The sequence below is a fragment of the Odocoileus virginianus genome, chromosome 29 (genome assembly GCF_023699985.2).
Source record: "Odocoileus virginianus isolate 20LAN1187 ecotype Illinois chromosome 29, Ovbor_1.2, whole genome shotgun sequence".
NCBI lineage: Eukaryota > Metazoa > Chordata > Mammalia > Artiodactyla > Cervidae > Odocoileus > Odocoileus virginianus.
The window spans coordinates 6,147,343-6,163,077 of NC_069702.1; the positions used below are offsets into that span (position 1 = coordinate 6,147,343).

A 15,735-nucleotide genomic window follows, 5' to 3' on the forward strand; every position below is an offset into this window, starting at 1 on the left:
GAGTCTGTTTCTGTTTTGTCAGCCAGTTCATTTGTATCGTGTCTTTTTAGATTTGGCTTTTAAGGGACCAAATCTGTGATCTCTTGCTGTGTCTACTTCCAGCTCTTTGAATATCCATCGCTAAGATCTGTCTGGGTGTCATCAGGTTTTCTGTGGATTAAAGCTGCCTGGGATTGGCGGTGTCTGGGCTGACCTCCTCAAGGCTGGGCAAGTCTAGGGTGGGGACACCTTTTCTTGTGGCTGCTGCTCCAACGCCAGCCACTTAATGCTGCGCCCATGAGTCCCAGTGCCACCCCTAGGTTGATATTCGCCCCTGTGTGTCTGAAAGAGCCCCCAGGTGGGGGAACTGAGCTGGGAGTCGCTGGCAGAGGCAGACGGGGCCACAGTAGCCGTGGATTCCCCTGTCAGTCTGCCCATCACAGTGGGCTCTCCTGGCTGCCTTCCAGTGTCATTTTTGCAAGTTGATCTCAAGTTCCTTTAAGGTCCTTTTGTATATGGGAAGGGATTTTTTTTTCCCCACTGGTCAGCCCAGCGGGTGCCTCTATTCTGAAGCGGGCTGTGTTCCTAACAGACATGAAAACTAATAGAGCTACCCTGGTCCGACTGAACACTCTCTTAACGGACATGAAGCAGTCGTCTGCACATCTTCGCACCAGCCTGAGAGACATGAAAACGAGCATGGAGCAAACACTCACGGATCCCCAGTGCTCCTTTCCTGTGACAGCGACCACGTGCGCCAGCATCAGTCAGTCTCTGAGCGTCCTTGATGGCAGCGCCAATTTTGATCAGGTGAGAGGGCAGTCCTGCTTCAGGGCAGTGTCACTGGGACGGACGGGGAGGGTTCAGCCTGGCTCACCCACCAGGGGCCCGGTGGCCGGGGGGAGGGGGCATCTCGGTCGGCCTTCCTGGTTAGGTGGCCACCACGTCGGAATGGCTGCAGCTGGAGAGAATGGAGGATGGGAAGTGCTCCCTGAGAGTTCTCTGCCATTCGTTGCTTGAAACTTATCAGGATGAATGCGCTGCCAAGGTGGCACCAGCGGTCAAGAATCCAGCTGCCGATGTGGGGGACCCAAGAGACGCAGGTTTGATCCCGGGGTGGGGAAGATCCCCTGGAGGAGGGCACGGCAACCCACTCCAGTATTCTGCCTGGAGAACCCCGTGGACAGAGGAGCCTGGTGGGCTACAGTCTGTGGGGTCACCGAGAGCCAGAAACGACTCAGCACGCACCGCCACCCTCAGAATGGACTCAGCTCCCGCACCACTCTTCTTTCTCTGCTTATTTTATTTTGACAATTTCAGTGTATGTTTTTTTAAAGTGTTGGCATATTCCCTGTGTGGTACAGTGAATCCTTTACCTCATTTTATCCACAGTACTTTGTACCTCTTCATTCTCAATCCCGGTATTGCTCTCTCCCCTTCCCTCTGCATTGGGACCAATGTATCTGTGATGAATTCAGGTTTAAAAATGAAAAAGGAAGCTGAATGCCTTTTTTTGCAGACCTTTAAAAATTAAAATTTGCTTTTAAATGATAGGCCTAGTGTGTTAACCACAGATACCAAAATGAAAGGTAATATCTCACAATGCCAAGAAGAAGATTAGAAAAAGAAAGGGTTTGGAGCCACTTGAAAATATAGACTTCTGGGATTGGAGCCACTTGAGAATATAGACTTCTGGGATGTAGATAAAGTAATCACGAGTACTTATATAATGTTCATGATAGTGGTATGTACCTGTGTGTGTGCTCAGTCATAAGTCTTGCCTGACTCTTTGTGACCCCACGGACCGTAGCCCACCAGGCTCCTCTGTCCATGGGATTCTCCAGTCAAGAATACTGGAGTGGGTTGCCATTTCCTTCTCCAGGGGGTCTTCCTGACCTAGGATCAAGCTCACATCTCCTGCATTGGCAGGTGGATTCTTCACCACAGACCCACCAGGGATTCTCTTTATAAGGCTATTTTTTAAGAAGCTGTTCACAACTGTATTCAACAATATTCAGTCTCTGTATTCACACGTATTCAACCTGTGTTAAATTTCTTGCCCTCACTTTTAGCTGACTGCTATCGGAGACCTCCGAACATGTAAAATCAGTACTTGTAGAGTCCATTCTGAGCCAATGGTTTTCCTCCAACGATGTGCTTCTGTTCAGAAGAAACATAGATCACACCCTTTATAATATAGATGTCTCAGGAGTTGAATTTAAGAAGATCCCTTGCTTATGACAAAGAATTGGGGGTGCAGGGTTACCACCTGGCCTTATACTTTGTTTTATAAAATTTCAGCTCCCATCTTTGGATGGACACATTGCTCAGCTTGATGGACTTCTTCAAACAGATTTGTCCAGCCTGGTCCAAAAGGTATGGTCTTTAGAGAGAAAAAAACCAAAACCAAACACAGTAGCTTATTCTAGATTATTTTCAAGAGCAGAGTAGTGCATGAGGAACTAGGAAACAGCGAAAAAGCAGAGACATTCTGGAGCCGAGTTGCCAAGAGCGGGGATGGATATCATCCTCCAGGACCGCGTGGGTGTCATGGCGGACCTTGTGCTGGTCCTCACGCAAGGCGCTCTCCCACTCTGCCAGGGAGTCAGCCACGCGGTGCCTCTCCTCACTTCTGCTCATGTGCAGGCTGTGTGCTCTGCCTGCCACTTCCTCTTTTCTTCTTGGGCTTCTTGGGCTACCAGTAGCTACCTGAAGTTTTATATTTCACCTTCTTAATGAGGCCTTTCCTGGGCATCTTGACCAGATCAGAACCCTTTTTAATATACTCTTAGAGCATCACAAATATTCTTTGTTAAGTTCCTCATCACAGTGACTATTGCTTTCCTGTCTTGGTTGTCCCACAAGACTTTAAACCCTAAAAAAAGACAGGAACCACCTTGTTCCAGAATACTGGAATTTCCACAAGAGCTGAAGAGGGAGAGAATAGCTTTATTCTCAACTCCATCTTTTAAGCGTGGACATAAAAGAAGTCATCAGCTGTGTAGCACTCATCTATGTGTGCTAACGAAGAAAGTGTCCCTTTAGACAAGTCATTAGAAACTCTCGGTCTCTGAACTCTGACGTCATCTTGTTTGTTAAATGAAGGAACGGAATCAGAAGATATGTAAATCTTTTTCTAGACGTTAACCCTCTTGTGATGGTTGACCTCCCCAAGTCCAAACACAGATAAATGTAGAGGGGTCAGGTGTACCAAAGCCACTATAAGTACCAGTGTGCTGGGTGGCTTAGCTGCTTTTGAGGAAACACAAGTCATGAACTTCCTTTTTATGACATCAATGTTGCTAAGCTAAAGTGGGAACTTGTTGTCACCATAAATCTTATAAAGTTTATAACTTAGATTGTTGTTGAGTCAGTAAGTCATGTCTGACTTTTTCCCACCCCATGGACTGTAGCATGCCAGGCTCCTCTGTCCTAGGGATATCCCAGGCAGGAATACTGGAGTTGTCATTTCCTTCTCCTGGGGATCTTCCTGACCCAGGAATGGAACCCACGTCTCTGTTTCCTGCATTGGCAGGTGGGTTCTTTACCACTGAGCCACCCGAGAAGCCTGGACTTCTGTAAGAGAATATCATAGACCAGGTGGTTTATAAACAGTGGAAATGTGTTTCTGACCAGTTCTGTGGCTGAAAGTCAAAGATCAGGTTGCCAGCCTGGTTGGGTTCAGATGAGGGAGACCTCTTCTAGGTTGCAGACAGGCATTTTCACATTGTATCCTCACTAAGTAGAGAGAGCTCTCTGGGGTCCCCTTTAACAGGGCACTAATCCTGTTCATGAAGGCTCCACTCTCATGAGATAATCACGTCCCAAAGACCCCATCTCCAAATTCCGTCACTTTGGGGGTCAAGATTTCAACATACACATTCCAGGGAGATAGACATTCAGTTCATAAGAGGTTGTAATCACTACAGTGTTCCCTAACAGATGTCTAAATACACCAGCAGACAGTTAAGAAACACAAACTAAACCCCTTCTAGACAGAAATCTGGCTCTTTAGGTAAGCTGCTTGCAAATAATGACATTGTCCTTTCATGGATTTAGCCCAAGAGTGACAGAGCTTGGCATGGCTGCTTTGAGTTTCATTTGAGCCTCACTACAGTTTGTATTCTTTCTAAGTTGTGTTTTAGGACCTTACTATTCTCCCTGAGACTAGATCTCCAATGTTATCATGCAATTGCTTTGGAAAATAAGATTCTGTTTTTAGAGTTTCACTTAATAGCTACACGTGGAACATTGTACAGATCAGAGTTTCTTAACCTCAGGGCACTTGGACTGGTCCTATACACTGTCAAGTATTTATTAGCATCCCTGGCTGATGCCCGCAAATGGCAAGGACATTATCAGTTGTGATAACCAGAACATCTCCAGACATTGCCAGATATCTCCTAGGGGACAAAGTTGTTCTTAACTGAGAAACACTGGGATAAATACATGGAAATGTTTAACATGAACTGAAAATTAAAAACTTTTAATGTGATCTTCCATGGATACAATTTAAAGCAAGTCTTCTCTAAAGGGGAATATTTTTTTTTAGAGTTTTAATGACCATGTCGTGATAATTTCAGCCTTAAGATGAAGGTTACATTTGAATTTTGCTTCTCTGTTCCATTCTAAGCTGAACATGAATACTATGAAATGCTCTTCTACTTACTCTCTATAATGATTTTATTTGAACCTTCTTTAGGCCAACGACTCTCTTTCTGACATACCTGAGGAAGTGAAAAATCAAACCAGAGACTTCATATCAGGTGAGATTGCCCGTTAGAAGTAATTGTGTGTGCCTCCTTGTTAAGAGTTGGCTGGTTAGCACAAAGAACTGCATTATTAAGAATTGTTCTTTTTCCCTCTTAAAAAAAAAAAAAATTCTCTCACTAAAATCCCAAACTACAAAACTAAATAATGAATATTTCAATAATGCTACCTTCACCAAATGATATCAATTAAAAAAAAAATAATACTCCTATTAAACACGGATTAACATCCTCCTGTGAGTGGAAGCTGCAGGGCTGAGGGTCAGACTGTGATGATAACCTGGCAGGTGCTATAAGAACCAACAACAGGCATAGCTTATGATCTGGAAGGTCACACTTGGGTTGTTTTCACTGTAAATTTATTTCCTAAAAGAGCTTAAAATTTATTTTTTAAGGAACACTGTCTAGGGACTTATTTTCTGTCTTCAGGAAAACTTTGGTCTGCTTCTGAGGCTGATGTCATGTTGCTCTAGGGAGGCTGACTGTTGGGTCAGCTGTTGTAGGGTCTTAAGGTCATTACGCTTTTGGAGAGGCAGAAGTGATGTCAAGAGAATCCCACTGATCTCAAGCGACCACGTCACACTGAATTCAGGTGGTGGTACACAGGGTGAAGGCACAGAGAAAGAACACAGTATAACAATTCTTTGTGCAAGAGTGTGGGGTCCCCTGGGCTGTTTGCTAAGGGCACACATCTCTGAAGCTGTGTAAGGCTGTCTCCTCTCTTTCTTTAAATCATCTTCTAGTGCTGCTTTTTATCTGTTGATGGTGAAGTGAAAGTCGCTCCGTCGTGTCCGACTCTTTGCAACCCCGTGGACTATACTATCCAGGGAATTCTCCAGGCCAGAATATTGGAGTGGGTAGCCTTTCCCTTACTCCAGGGGATCTTCCCAACCCAGGGATCGAACCCGGGTCTCCCTCATTGCAGGCAGGTTCTTTCCCAGCTGAGCCACCAGGAAAAACCTGTTGATGGTTTTAAAATGTTGTGTTGGAGGTGTTTGATTCCCCCCCCACCCAATACTGTTCCTTCAACCCATTAAGACTTTGAGTAAAAAGAATTTTCTCCTACTACATAGTGCTTTGGATGTTCTGTGGTTTCCCTTCTGTTTAAGATTCTGCTTTAAAATACTGACCTATTCAAGACAGTTGTGGCTTTCGTATGCCGGCCTCTGAGGGATAACCTACGCTGTACATCTGAGAGCCACTTGCTTACTAATCTCTGTGTTTACTCTCTTTGTTTGTTCTTCCTGGACTTCCTCTGCCAACATGTGCCGCCCTCCCTTGTAAGTCTGGCCAAGCAAGGCGTGCAGTTTGCATGCGCGAGGCCGGGTGTACACACTGCCATCACCTGAACACGAGCCAGAGTTTTCTTGAGTCTAAGCGAGCATCCCCACCCCCCCAACCCCGCCCCCGCCCCTGCCCCCGCCCCCCAGGCTGAAGACAAGTAAGGGTTTTCATGTCTCTCCCAAACAAATAACCCTTAGCACCTGCTATGTGCCCGCTGCTGCTGGGTTCTGGGGATGGGAGGTGAGGGAGGCGTGACCCCCGCGTACCCTGCAGCTGGGCTGGAACCCTGCAGCTGGCTTCTATCACCCTCTGGGAACCTGGTGAGGTGTGTGCAAGGGACCCAGTGGCCAGAGAGAACAGCGGAAGACTCCAGGAAGCAACGTCCGAACTGAAGCCGGAAGAAGGTACTTGCCGAGAGGGCGGCAGCTGCGTACAGTCACCGCGGAGTGTGGTGTGCGGAGTGTGGGGAGGAACCCAGCCCGAGAAGCGGAAGGGGCCCGATTCGGAGGCGAGGAAACTGCGCTTCGGGGAGCGGGTATCTGTATGACACGTGTAGCAACCCCCAGAAATCTCAGGGTGGATAAAGAGCCCTGGAGGACTTGGCTGGCGGCATAGTGGCTAACAGTCAGCCTGCCAGTATCGAGTCCTGGCCCTGCAAGAGCCCCAAACCAGAGCGCCCTGGGCTCGCGAGCCACAGTTACTGAGCCTCAGTGCTGCAGCCGCTGAAGCCTGTGTGCCGCTGCTCGGCGACGAGAGACGCCACCGTGACGAGGAGCCCGCAGACTTCAGCGAGGAGTAGCCCCCGTTCAACTGAGGACGCCCGCGCAAAGCAACGAGGACCCAAGACGACCAAAAGTAAACACACTAATCAGTTTAAAAAAGAGACCTGCAGAGTCTCCAGGTGGAGGGTCCTGGGGTCTCTGGGCATGAGTCATGTGGAGATGTCCACCCACTGTGACTCTTAGGAGTTCCTGAGGATTCACACGGAGGTGAACCGCACAATTTCCAAAAAAAAAAATTTCCCACCAGTGTGATGTCATTTCCTTTCGGACTGTGCTCCCAGCTCCCGGAAGTTCACCGGGAGCCCTGGATCGCATCCTGAGACCTGCCAGCCTTGGTTCCGCTGCCGCAGAGACGTGTATCTGCCCTTTAGAATCAGCAGACCTTGACCGATGAGTATGCTTCTGGGCTGTCCCCGCGTCAAGAATCACTGTGGATGAGGCCCCCTTCAGGTCTTAGTGAGTGGTGATGGTCCCCACCTGCTGACTTTGATCCCAGGGCCTGCCCTGATGATCACACACATTCCAGAATGCTGCAACATAACCTCCCTGAGAGATGAGGATACATGCTAATAGAAACTGACTGCTGGGAATAGTACTGCTTTTTGCATATAGGAGACACAGGTAGACTTAAGCAAGATTCAGTTTGTATGAGTCAAATGCAATTTTAACAAAAATGTCACCTGAGGTCACATGTTCAAAAAATTGTTCCTGGAGAATTACTGTGTTCCTCAGTGCTGTTTTGTAGATGAAGGGATTCTTTTATTATTAAATAGTTGGGGTTTTTTTTGCAAAATCACTTAACAGAAGCTTTACAGGTAGGTGAACCTGAGTTTTTAATCCCATTTCTAGTACTTTCTGAAAAACAGACATATGGTCAAGTGATTTAACCCCTATGAGTCCAGCATCCCAGTTAGTGAAGTGGGAATGAGAAATGAGTTAACATTTATAAAAATGCCTTCTCTATTGTAGGCACACAGTACAGTTTAGTCACTTGGTCCATTTTGCTTTTCTTTTTTTAGTGAAATAAGTAGAAGAAAACTCTGGCTTGATTTCACGCCATGTCATTTAAGTCAGTTCTCATAGCTTGCTCTTTTGTTAAACAATTGCTTTTCAATAGACTTGGCTGCATTCATGCTTGTTGTAGAATCTTCTCATATTTTAAACATCTGCATAACATGGGAAGAACTAAAAGTGGTTCAAGCTTTTCAGTTGAGTTCCAAAACTAAGTGTCTTGTCTTCTCTATGAAAATGCATAACTGAGGCATCTTTGTTTTCAGAGTTTAAAAAGACCTTGAATTCCATTCACTCTGATGTCAAAAATGTAAGCACAAAGATTCCTATTCAGAAGACACTGTCGAATTTCGTCCGTTACATTAATAACACTGAAGATTATATCCTCCACTATTTACCCACTGTGGAAAAATGCAATTCATACAGGTCAGTGCCCTCTTTGAGCAGTGCCACCATGAGCGTGCAACTTGCTGGGGAGGGGGGTGAAAATCTGACGATATAACCAGGATAATCTTAAGACAGCAAATTGTCCAAAGAGGCCATAAGGTGATGTGTGTTCACCGTAGTTTAAGTTCATTTAGAAAGTTGAAGTGTTCACTTCAGCAGCCGTATACTAAAATTGAAACTCTGCTAAGAAGACTAGCATGGCCACTGTGAAAGGATGACATGAAAATTCATGAAGCATTACATACGTGTGTGTATATATGTATGTGTGTGTATGTGTGTGTGTGTGTGTGTGTATATATATATATATATTGAAGACTGGAAGTTCTTGAGCCAAATAGTCAATTATTTGCAATTTTGATGGCTTCCACAGTCTTGGTTGTAATTATCTAAGGTATATAACAAGATTTTACAATTTAAAAGAAATTAGAAAGAGCATTCAGATGATATTTTTCTCTTTATGCATAAATAAAATAAATCCATAGAGGCTGGTTCTTACGGAAAAGAGCATCCTTGAAACCAGTGGCTTGTCTGAAGCTGCTGTGGATCCCTGCTGTCTGTCCTTTAGAAAAGCATTAAGGGTAGGCTGGGGTCCTGGGAGATGCCGGTGGGCATGTATCTTAGACAAGAGCTCAGGGGAGGACAGGACAGGAGAGACTCACGGGATCTCCAGGATCACATGAGAAGCAAGACGGGATCTCTTCTCTGAAAGGCTCAGCCCCACGGCCACTCCTGGAACTCTTCCAGCCATCCAAACCCAGGAGATTGCAGAGACCACCATCCCTACTTGTGTTCCTTATTATGCAGGAGCACGAGATAAATAGCGAGACAATAACAGTACTTGCTAGCCTTCAGGCGACAGTCGAAGTGTGCCCACCACGAGCCGTCCATGTGGCATCTCACAGAAACCCCTCAGGTTGTGTTGTGTTTATAACCCTGTTTTGTTGAGACTCAGGGACGTGAAGTGACTTACGCAAGACTGAGGACAACATGGCAAAGGTAGGTTTTCAACTCCTACCTGACTATGCCCTCACTTATCACTGTGTCTCAGCCAGCCTTTTCCTACCATGCGGCTTGGCCACCCCAGCAGGTGTCAGAACAAACAAAAGAGAGTGAAGTCACTTGGTCTTGTCTGACTATTTGCGACCTCCTGGGCTACAGCCCACCAGGCTCCTCCATCCATGGGATTTTCCAGGCAAGAATACTGGAGTGGGGTGCCATTTCCTTCTCCAGGGGATCTTTCCGACCCAGGGATTGAACCTGGGTCTCCCACGTTGTAGGCAGAGCCACCAATACCTTCTTGAACAAGCATAAGACAGACCCTTTCCCAATGGACTTGAAATCTCATTAGAAGTCAGAGTGGTACAGATAGGAGGATTGGTGCAATGATCTGTCTACATACCAGCTCCCTTTCCTTCCTCCTCCCGCATGCATGAGGCATGCATTAACAGTAAAAGATCCCTAAGGCCAGGTTCCATGGCTTATTTAAATTTGTATCCTCAGGATCTGGCACAAAACGTCACAGAGTAGGTGCAGGTGGCTGTCCTTGGGATTCTTCAGGCAAGAATACTGGAGTGGGGTGCCATGCCCTCCTCCAGGGGATCTTCCCAACCCAGGGATTGAACCCTCTTCTCTTAGGTCTCCTGCATTGACATGCGGGTTCTTTACTGCTAGTGCCACCTCGGAAGCCCATTATTAATAACAATTGAGTTTATTCTTAATTGAATGAAAAACTGCAGTGACAGCTTTTGTCGCAGAGTACATACTCTGTTTTTTAGTGTTTTAAAGATTGGGAAGTATTTCTACCCTTGAACACTCCTGGGTTGCTGTACGTTCGAGGAATGCCAGCAATACCTGAGGATCCCTTATCCTCAAGTGTCTCACAAGACCTCCCATGACACTGAGACCCACATTCTGCAGGCATTTGATTTGGCATGGGCCTAAAACTCTAAGGGCTCCCCAGGTGGTGCTGGTGGTAAAGAATCGGCTTGCCATTGCAGGAGATGCAGGAAGCTCGGGTTGGATCCCCGGGTCGGGAAGATCCCATGGAGCAGGAAATGGCACCCCTCTCCAGTATCTTTGCCTGGAGAATCCCGTGGGCAGAGGAGTCTGGCAGGCTAGTCCATGGGGTCACAAAGAGTCGGATACGACTGAGCATGCACTGTTCTCACTTGATGTGAAAATTTCTAAGAGTCAGTGCATTCGTCAAGTAGAAGGTGTCTGCCTCAGTAAGGAACACAGGTTACTCCCCACCCCCGTCCCTCGTATTCCTCAAATCACAAAACATTTTAGATAAAAGACCAGGGGAACCAGTCCCAGCTTCTTATCTGTTGTCTAACATGATCTGTCTGTATCTCGTCCTCCTCATAATAAGCACTTGGAGCCTCGGGAACCTTGAGAGAACTGAAAAGCCTAAGGGGCATGGTCGTGTTTGGTGGGGGAAGTAAATCAGTGAAGCTTGGCTTGTCCTGGGTCCACCCTCAGTAGCTATCTGAATACGCAGAGTTCCAACCATCACTTACCCTTTTCTCTAACATCCTGATTATCCACACTTGTAGCCTCCGGAACCTTCAGAGAACTGAAAAGCCCTAAGAGGCATGGTTGTCAGTTGCCTCGTGGATTAAAGTGAAGGAAAAGAAGCAATAATCCCATGACCTGTGAGAGCTCTTCAAAACCAGGATATATGTTGATTTGGTTGGGTTGGAGGACTCGGGCTGGAAAGGGGTCATTTCACAGCACGCTCTCCCTCTGAGGAATTAGCAGGACTCTGATGTTTGATTGCCAAGGGTAGCGTGGACCCCTCCAGCCCGGGTCCAGCACGCCTGTGTTGCGATGACGTCACCACTCAGCGTGCCTGCTCTGTGTTTGCTCCACCAGGTGGCTGGTTTGCTTGACCATCTGCTGCTTGCTGACCCTCATCTTGATTTTTTACCTCCTGGGCTTGCTGTGTGGCACGTTGGGCTATGACCAGAATGCCACCCCAACCAACCGAGGCTGCGTCTCGAACACCGGGGGCGTCCTCCTCATGGTGTGAGTCTCGGCCCTTCCTTGGTCTGTGAAGGGTGGAAACACGGGGTGGGGGCCATGATGTGACCGGGACCCGGTGGCCTCCGGGCCAAGCACCCTGGGTTCCTGTGACCGACAGGGGAGACCTGATGTGACTATGCTTTCGTTGGTTTGGGAAATTCCATTAAGCATAAAAATCAAGGAAACTCTAGGTCGGTGGCACTTTGAGAGACAAGCTTAAAATCCATGTTTATAAGTATATCCATGTGTGTATAGTAGGCTCCTCCTTAAAGCAGCTATCAGGAAGTTATTTCCAAGTTTGCTTTCTTAATTCTCATTATTTTCCCCCGTATCTGTCTATCTCTCTGAGCTTCCCTGGTGGCTCAATGGTGAAGAATCCACCTGCCAAAGCAGGAGACGCAGGTTTGATCCCTGGGCTGGGGAGATCTGCTAGAGAAGAAAATGGCACCCCACTCCAGTATTCTTACCCGGGACATTCCATGAGCAGAGGAGCCTGTCGGGGTCAAAAAGACTCAGACACACCTTAGCAACTAAAAAACAACAGCATCTATCTGTCTGTCAATCTATCTACCAACCCATACATTCGATACTTTCTGAAGATTGACCTGATATCAGACACTGTTCACTCTGAAGCTCTAGAGCTCCCTTTAGAACAGGGATTGTGGAGCCAGCACCTTTGGGAGTTAGACAGGTAGCCTGTATTAGTGATGGGATCAGATACCATCAGAGTACCATCAGAGGTACCAGCAGGTGCTCAATGTGACACAGACTGGAGCAGTCAGATTTGTATCCAAGTTCCTATTTTTGTAAAGAAAACCATTTACTAAGTTATAACAAAGCAGTGGGGGCATGTGCTGGATGGAAGTGGAGGTGGAGCCAGAAATGTAAACCAGTGACCAGGGGTAAAAGCTTGGAGTGCTCCCCAGAGAGGAAGCTGTGTGATATTCTCTTTTCCAATAAACTCCTGGGAATGAGTTGGAGGTGGTGGTGATGAGGATCCAGGGGAGGGTTAAGATTTAGAAGAAGTATTTTGGGTCACAGGGAACCAAAACCACGGCCATTTCTTTACTTGTGTCTATAGTGACATGCATTAATTTGCTTTTTTAAACTTTAGGTCACTATAATAATCTGGCTACTTATGAGCTGTGACTTTAAAGTTAAGGCCATTTCCATAAAGCTTCAGGCTTCACTGTAGTACAAGCCTTCATTCACATGAATACAGGCACATGAGTTTTTGTTTTATTGAAGCATAGTTGATTTACAATGTGTGTTAATTTCTGCTGTACAGTGAAGTGACTCACATGTGTACATTCCTTTTTATTTATTCCTGTTTATTTGGTGATGGTTTATTCCAAGATATTAAATAATAGTTCCCTGTGTATACAGTAGGACCTTGTTGTTTATCCATCCTAAATGGCATAATTGGTATCCGCTGACCCCAAACTCCCAGCCCATCACTCTCCCTGCCCTACCCCCTCCCTGAGCAAGCTCCAGTCTTTCTCTATGTCCGTGAGTCTTTCCGTTAGGTTCATTTGTGAGTTGTTTTTTTTTTTTAAGTGAAGTTTTAAAAATAACCTTAAAGCTAATGACATGGGAGTCTGCCAGAATTGGACAAAGCTGGACAGAGTTCCACCCATGGAAAAGCCTTCTTGCTTCCATGCCTAAATTTCAGGAATTAAACCGGCAAGGAAGAATGTATTTGCCCGGCCTTTTGTTTAAATGTCCACAGCTATAGACAGAAGATTAATTTAATGTTCAAAATTTAATAATCCTATCACTTGGCTGTTTTATCAGTATTTTCATGGTGGATTTATGTGTTGTTGATACATCTTTTTAATTATTGAAGGAAGGAAATAAATTGCTCTGAAAAGGTCCAGCTTTCATAAAAGTATTCTACTTTTTGGGGGGAATGAAAGCAAAAAAAAATGTGATATCTAGCTTCAAAAAATTAAAATAAAACAGAGTCATGAGCAAACTGATGGGAGGCTGAGAGCCACTTCAGTTTGGATGTAATACTCACGTCTCAGGTTAAGGAATCTCTAAATGTTAGAGTCACATGTAAACCTATGACTTAGGAGCCATAGGACCCATCTCAGCAGTAGGGGAAAGCTGGTAGCTATCAATTGCTGTCAGATGCATTCTGGGTGGTCTGCACCCTGAGGGCGTCTGCAGTCGAAGCCCACCCCTCAGCGTGGCATACTTTGCTACGCCTGGCAGAATGCTGCATCTTTTGAGACATCTGGTCAAAAACTGGATGGACTCATCAAACTAGAATGCTGTTTCTTCCTTCTAATCACTGACTTGCTTGTAGAAATGAGAAAGAGTATGTTTAGTTCAGCTTCAAGCCAAAACACCACCTGCTCTTTGAAAGTGGTTGACGCTGTGGAGTAGAGAGCTGGTGTCCCTAACAACCAACAAGAGTCGTTGCTTCCCAGGAGGGTCCGAGTGAAAAGATCTAAAAGGAGGAGTCCTGGCTTCTCTGTGATCCTGTGTCTTCCGAGGCTCTGGGGAGCGTTGTAGGGGCTGAATGGGGTACAGTGGCGAATGTCTACTGGCCACCACATGGGGCTCTCCCCTCTGTAGAAATGAGAACAATACCCCTGCAGACACCCCATCCTTCCCTCTAACGCCCCTCTCTGCCCAGACGTCTTGAAATAAAGACCTGCGTCTGCTGCCCATTTCCTGGTGTCCCACCTCCTGCCCAGCCCGAGCCACCGTGATTACTTGCCTGTCACTGTCAGATCAGCGGTGACCTCTGTGTCTCCAGCCCAGTGGACTTGTCCGAGTCCTTCTCGAACGTCACAGCAGTGACGGAACAGCTGCCCCTCCTTCTGCAAACACTCCTTAACTCCCAGTGACCTCACACCCTCCTGGTTTCCTTCCCACCCTCCTGAGCCTCCAGGAGCCTCCTGGTCTCCGTTGCTGACTGTCTTTCCACCACTTCTTGCTCAAATGGTGAGGTCCCCCCAGGCCCAGTCAGTCCTAGGCTTGCCCCTGCTTTCCCCCGCCGCCCCAAGGGTCAGTCATCATTTCTAAGCCACTGACTCCCTAAAGTAGGTCTGCACCCCAGGCCTCAGTGCTCCAAACCCCAGACTGCATCTGCGCAGCATCTCCTCCGCCACGTCTCCCGGAAAACAGGGCCTCGTAAAAGCCCATCTTCTCCCTGCTCTGTCCTTGCTGCTGACGGGCCCTGGAGCATCCTTTCTGTTCCCTTCCCTCAGCTCCAGCGCACGAGCTTCACCACATCCGCCCGTGTCTTCCGCCCGGCCCAGCCCTCTTTCACCCTTGACTCCACTCCACCACTCCCAGCTGCATCAGGTCCCCATCCGGGGCCAGAAACAGCCAGCTCCCTGACAGCCTCCACTGTGGGCACCTGTCCATCCACCCTTCACACGCGGCCAAGAGGGCTTGTCTTTGCAGAGGGAAGTGTTCCTCCCGTTAAAGACCTTCAGTGGCCTTCCCTCCCAGGATCCTCCAGGCTTCCCCGCTGGATGCCCCTGCCTGCCATCTTGGGCTGTTGTCCCTCACAGCGCTTCTCTGTCTGCATCCCTCTGAATATCTGAATACATCCGCCCCTTTCAGACTCGCCAGAGTACATTTCCTGCTGTCAACTGAAAAAAACACACCCCCTAAAAGCTGAGAATTACGCTGTATTTGGCGGACAAAACTGAGGACTGAAGGCTAGGACACAACCTCTCAAGTCGCTCTGAGGGAACCACTCTTCCTTCCCCGCTGGATGCCCCTGCCCACCATCTTGGGCTGTCCTTCACAGTGCTTCTCTGTCGGCATCCCTCTGAATATCTGAATACATCTGCCGCTTTCAAACTCCCCAGAGTACATTTCCTGCTATCAACTGAAAAACAAAAACAAAAACGCACCCCCTAAAAGCTGGGAATTCTGTTGTATTTGGTGGACAAAACTGAGGACTGAAGGCCAGGACACAGCCTCTCAAGTCGCTCTGAGGGAACCGCTCTGAAGAGGTGAGGGAGGAGCCAGGATACAGAGGAGTTTTTCTGACAAAGACCCGGCCCTCAGAGCCTCAGAAGATTAGTGCTGATTAAAGAAAACCACGTGGGATTGGTCTCTCTGGGTCTGAGTTACTTCACTCAGTATGTTATGTGAGGTTGCTCCTATGTGGAATCTAACAAAACAGGGTACAAATGAACTTTTATTTGTAAAACAGCAATAGAGTCAGGAACGGACTAAACAAATGTATGGTTACCAGGGAGTAAAGCGTGGTGGGATAAACTGGAGATTGGGATAGACACACACCCTACGGTATATAAAATAGATAATTAATAAGACCTGCTGCATAGCACAGGGAACTCAGTCTTCTGTAATGGCCCATATAGGAGAAGAATCTTAAAAAAAAAGACAGTGGACATATGTATAGGCACAACTGATTTACTTTGCTGTGTACACCTGAAACCAGCACAACA

General features: G+C 47.0%; 1 protein-coding gene and 1 non-coding gene across 9 annotated transcripts in view; both read left to right on the top strand.

The window, feature by feature from the left end:
• The window catches only part of PROM1 (prominin 1), a 135,277-nt gene that overhangs the window by 98,364 nt on the left and 21,178 nt on the right, over positions 1-15,735 (top strand). For 7 of the 8 annotated variants that reach the window (XM_070458089.1, XM_070458088.1, XM_070458090.1 and 4 more), the window contains 5 exons: positions 572-789; positions 2,281-2,355; positions 4,682-4,745; positions 8,092-8,251; positions 11,147-11,299. In XM_070458089.1, coding sequence (XP_070314190.1) covers positions 572-789; positions 2,281-2,355; positions 4,682-4,745; positions 8,092-8,251; positions 11,147-11,299 — 670 coding nt within the window. The remainder of the gene's footprint in view (positions 1-571; positions 790-2,280; positions 2,356-4,681; positions 4,746-8,091; positions 8,252-11,146; positions 11,300-15,735) is intronic. The other variant, XM_070458091.1, reaches the window with a different exon arrangement.
• On the top strand, positions 8,418-8,521 carry LOC139032095 (U6 spliceosomal RNA). The gene has a single exon (XR_011484641.1). It is a non-coding gene; the product is annotated as a U6 spliceosomal RNA (small nuclear RNA).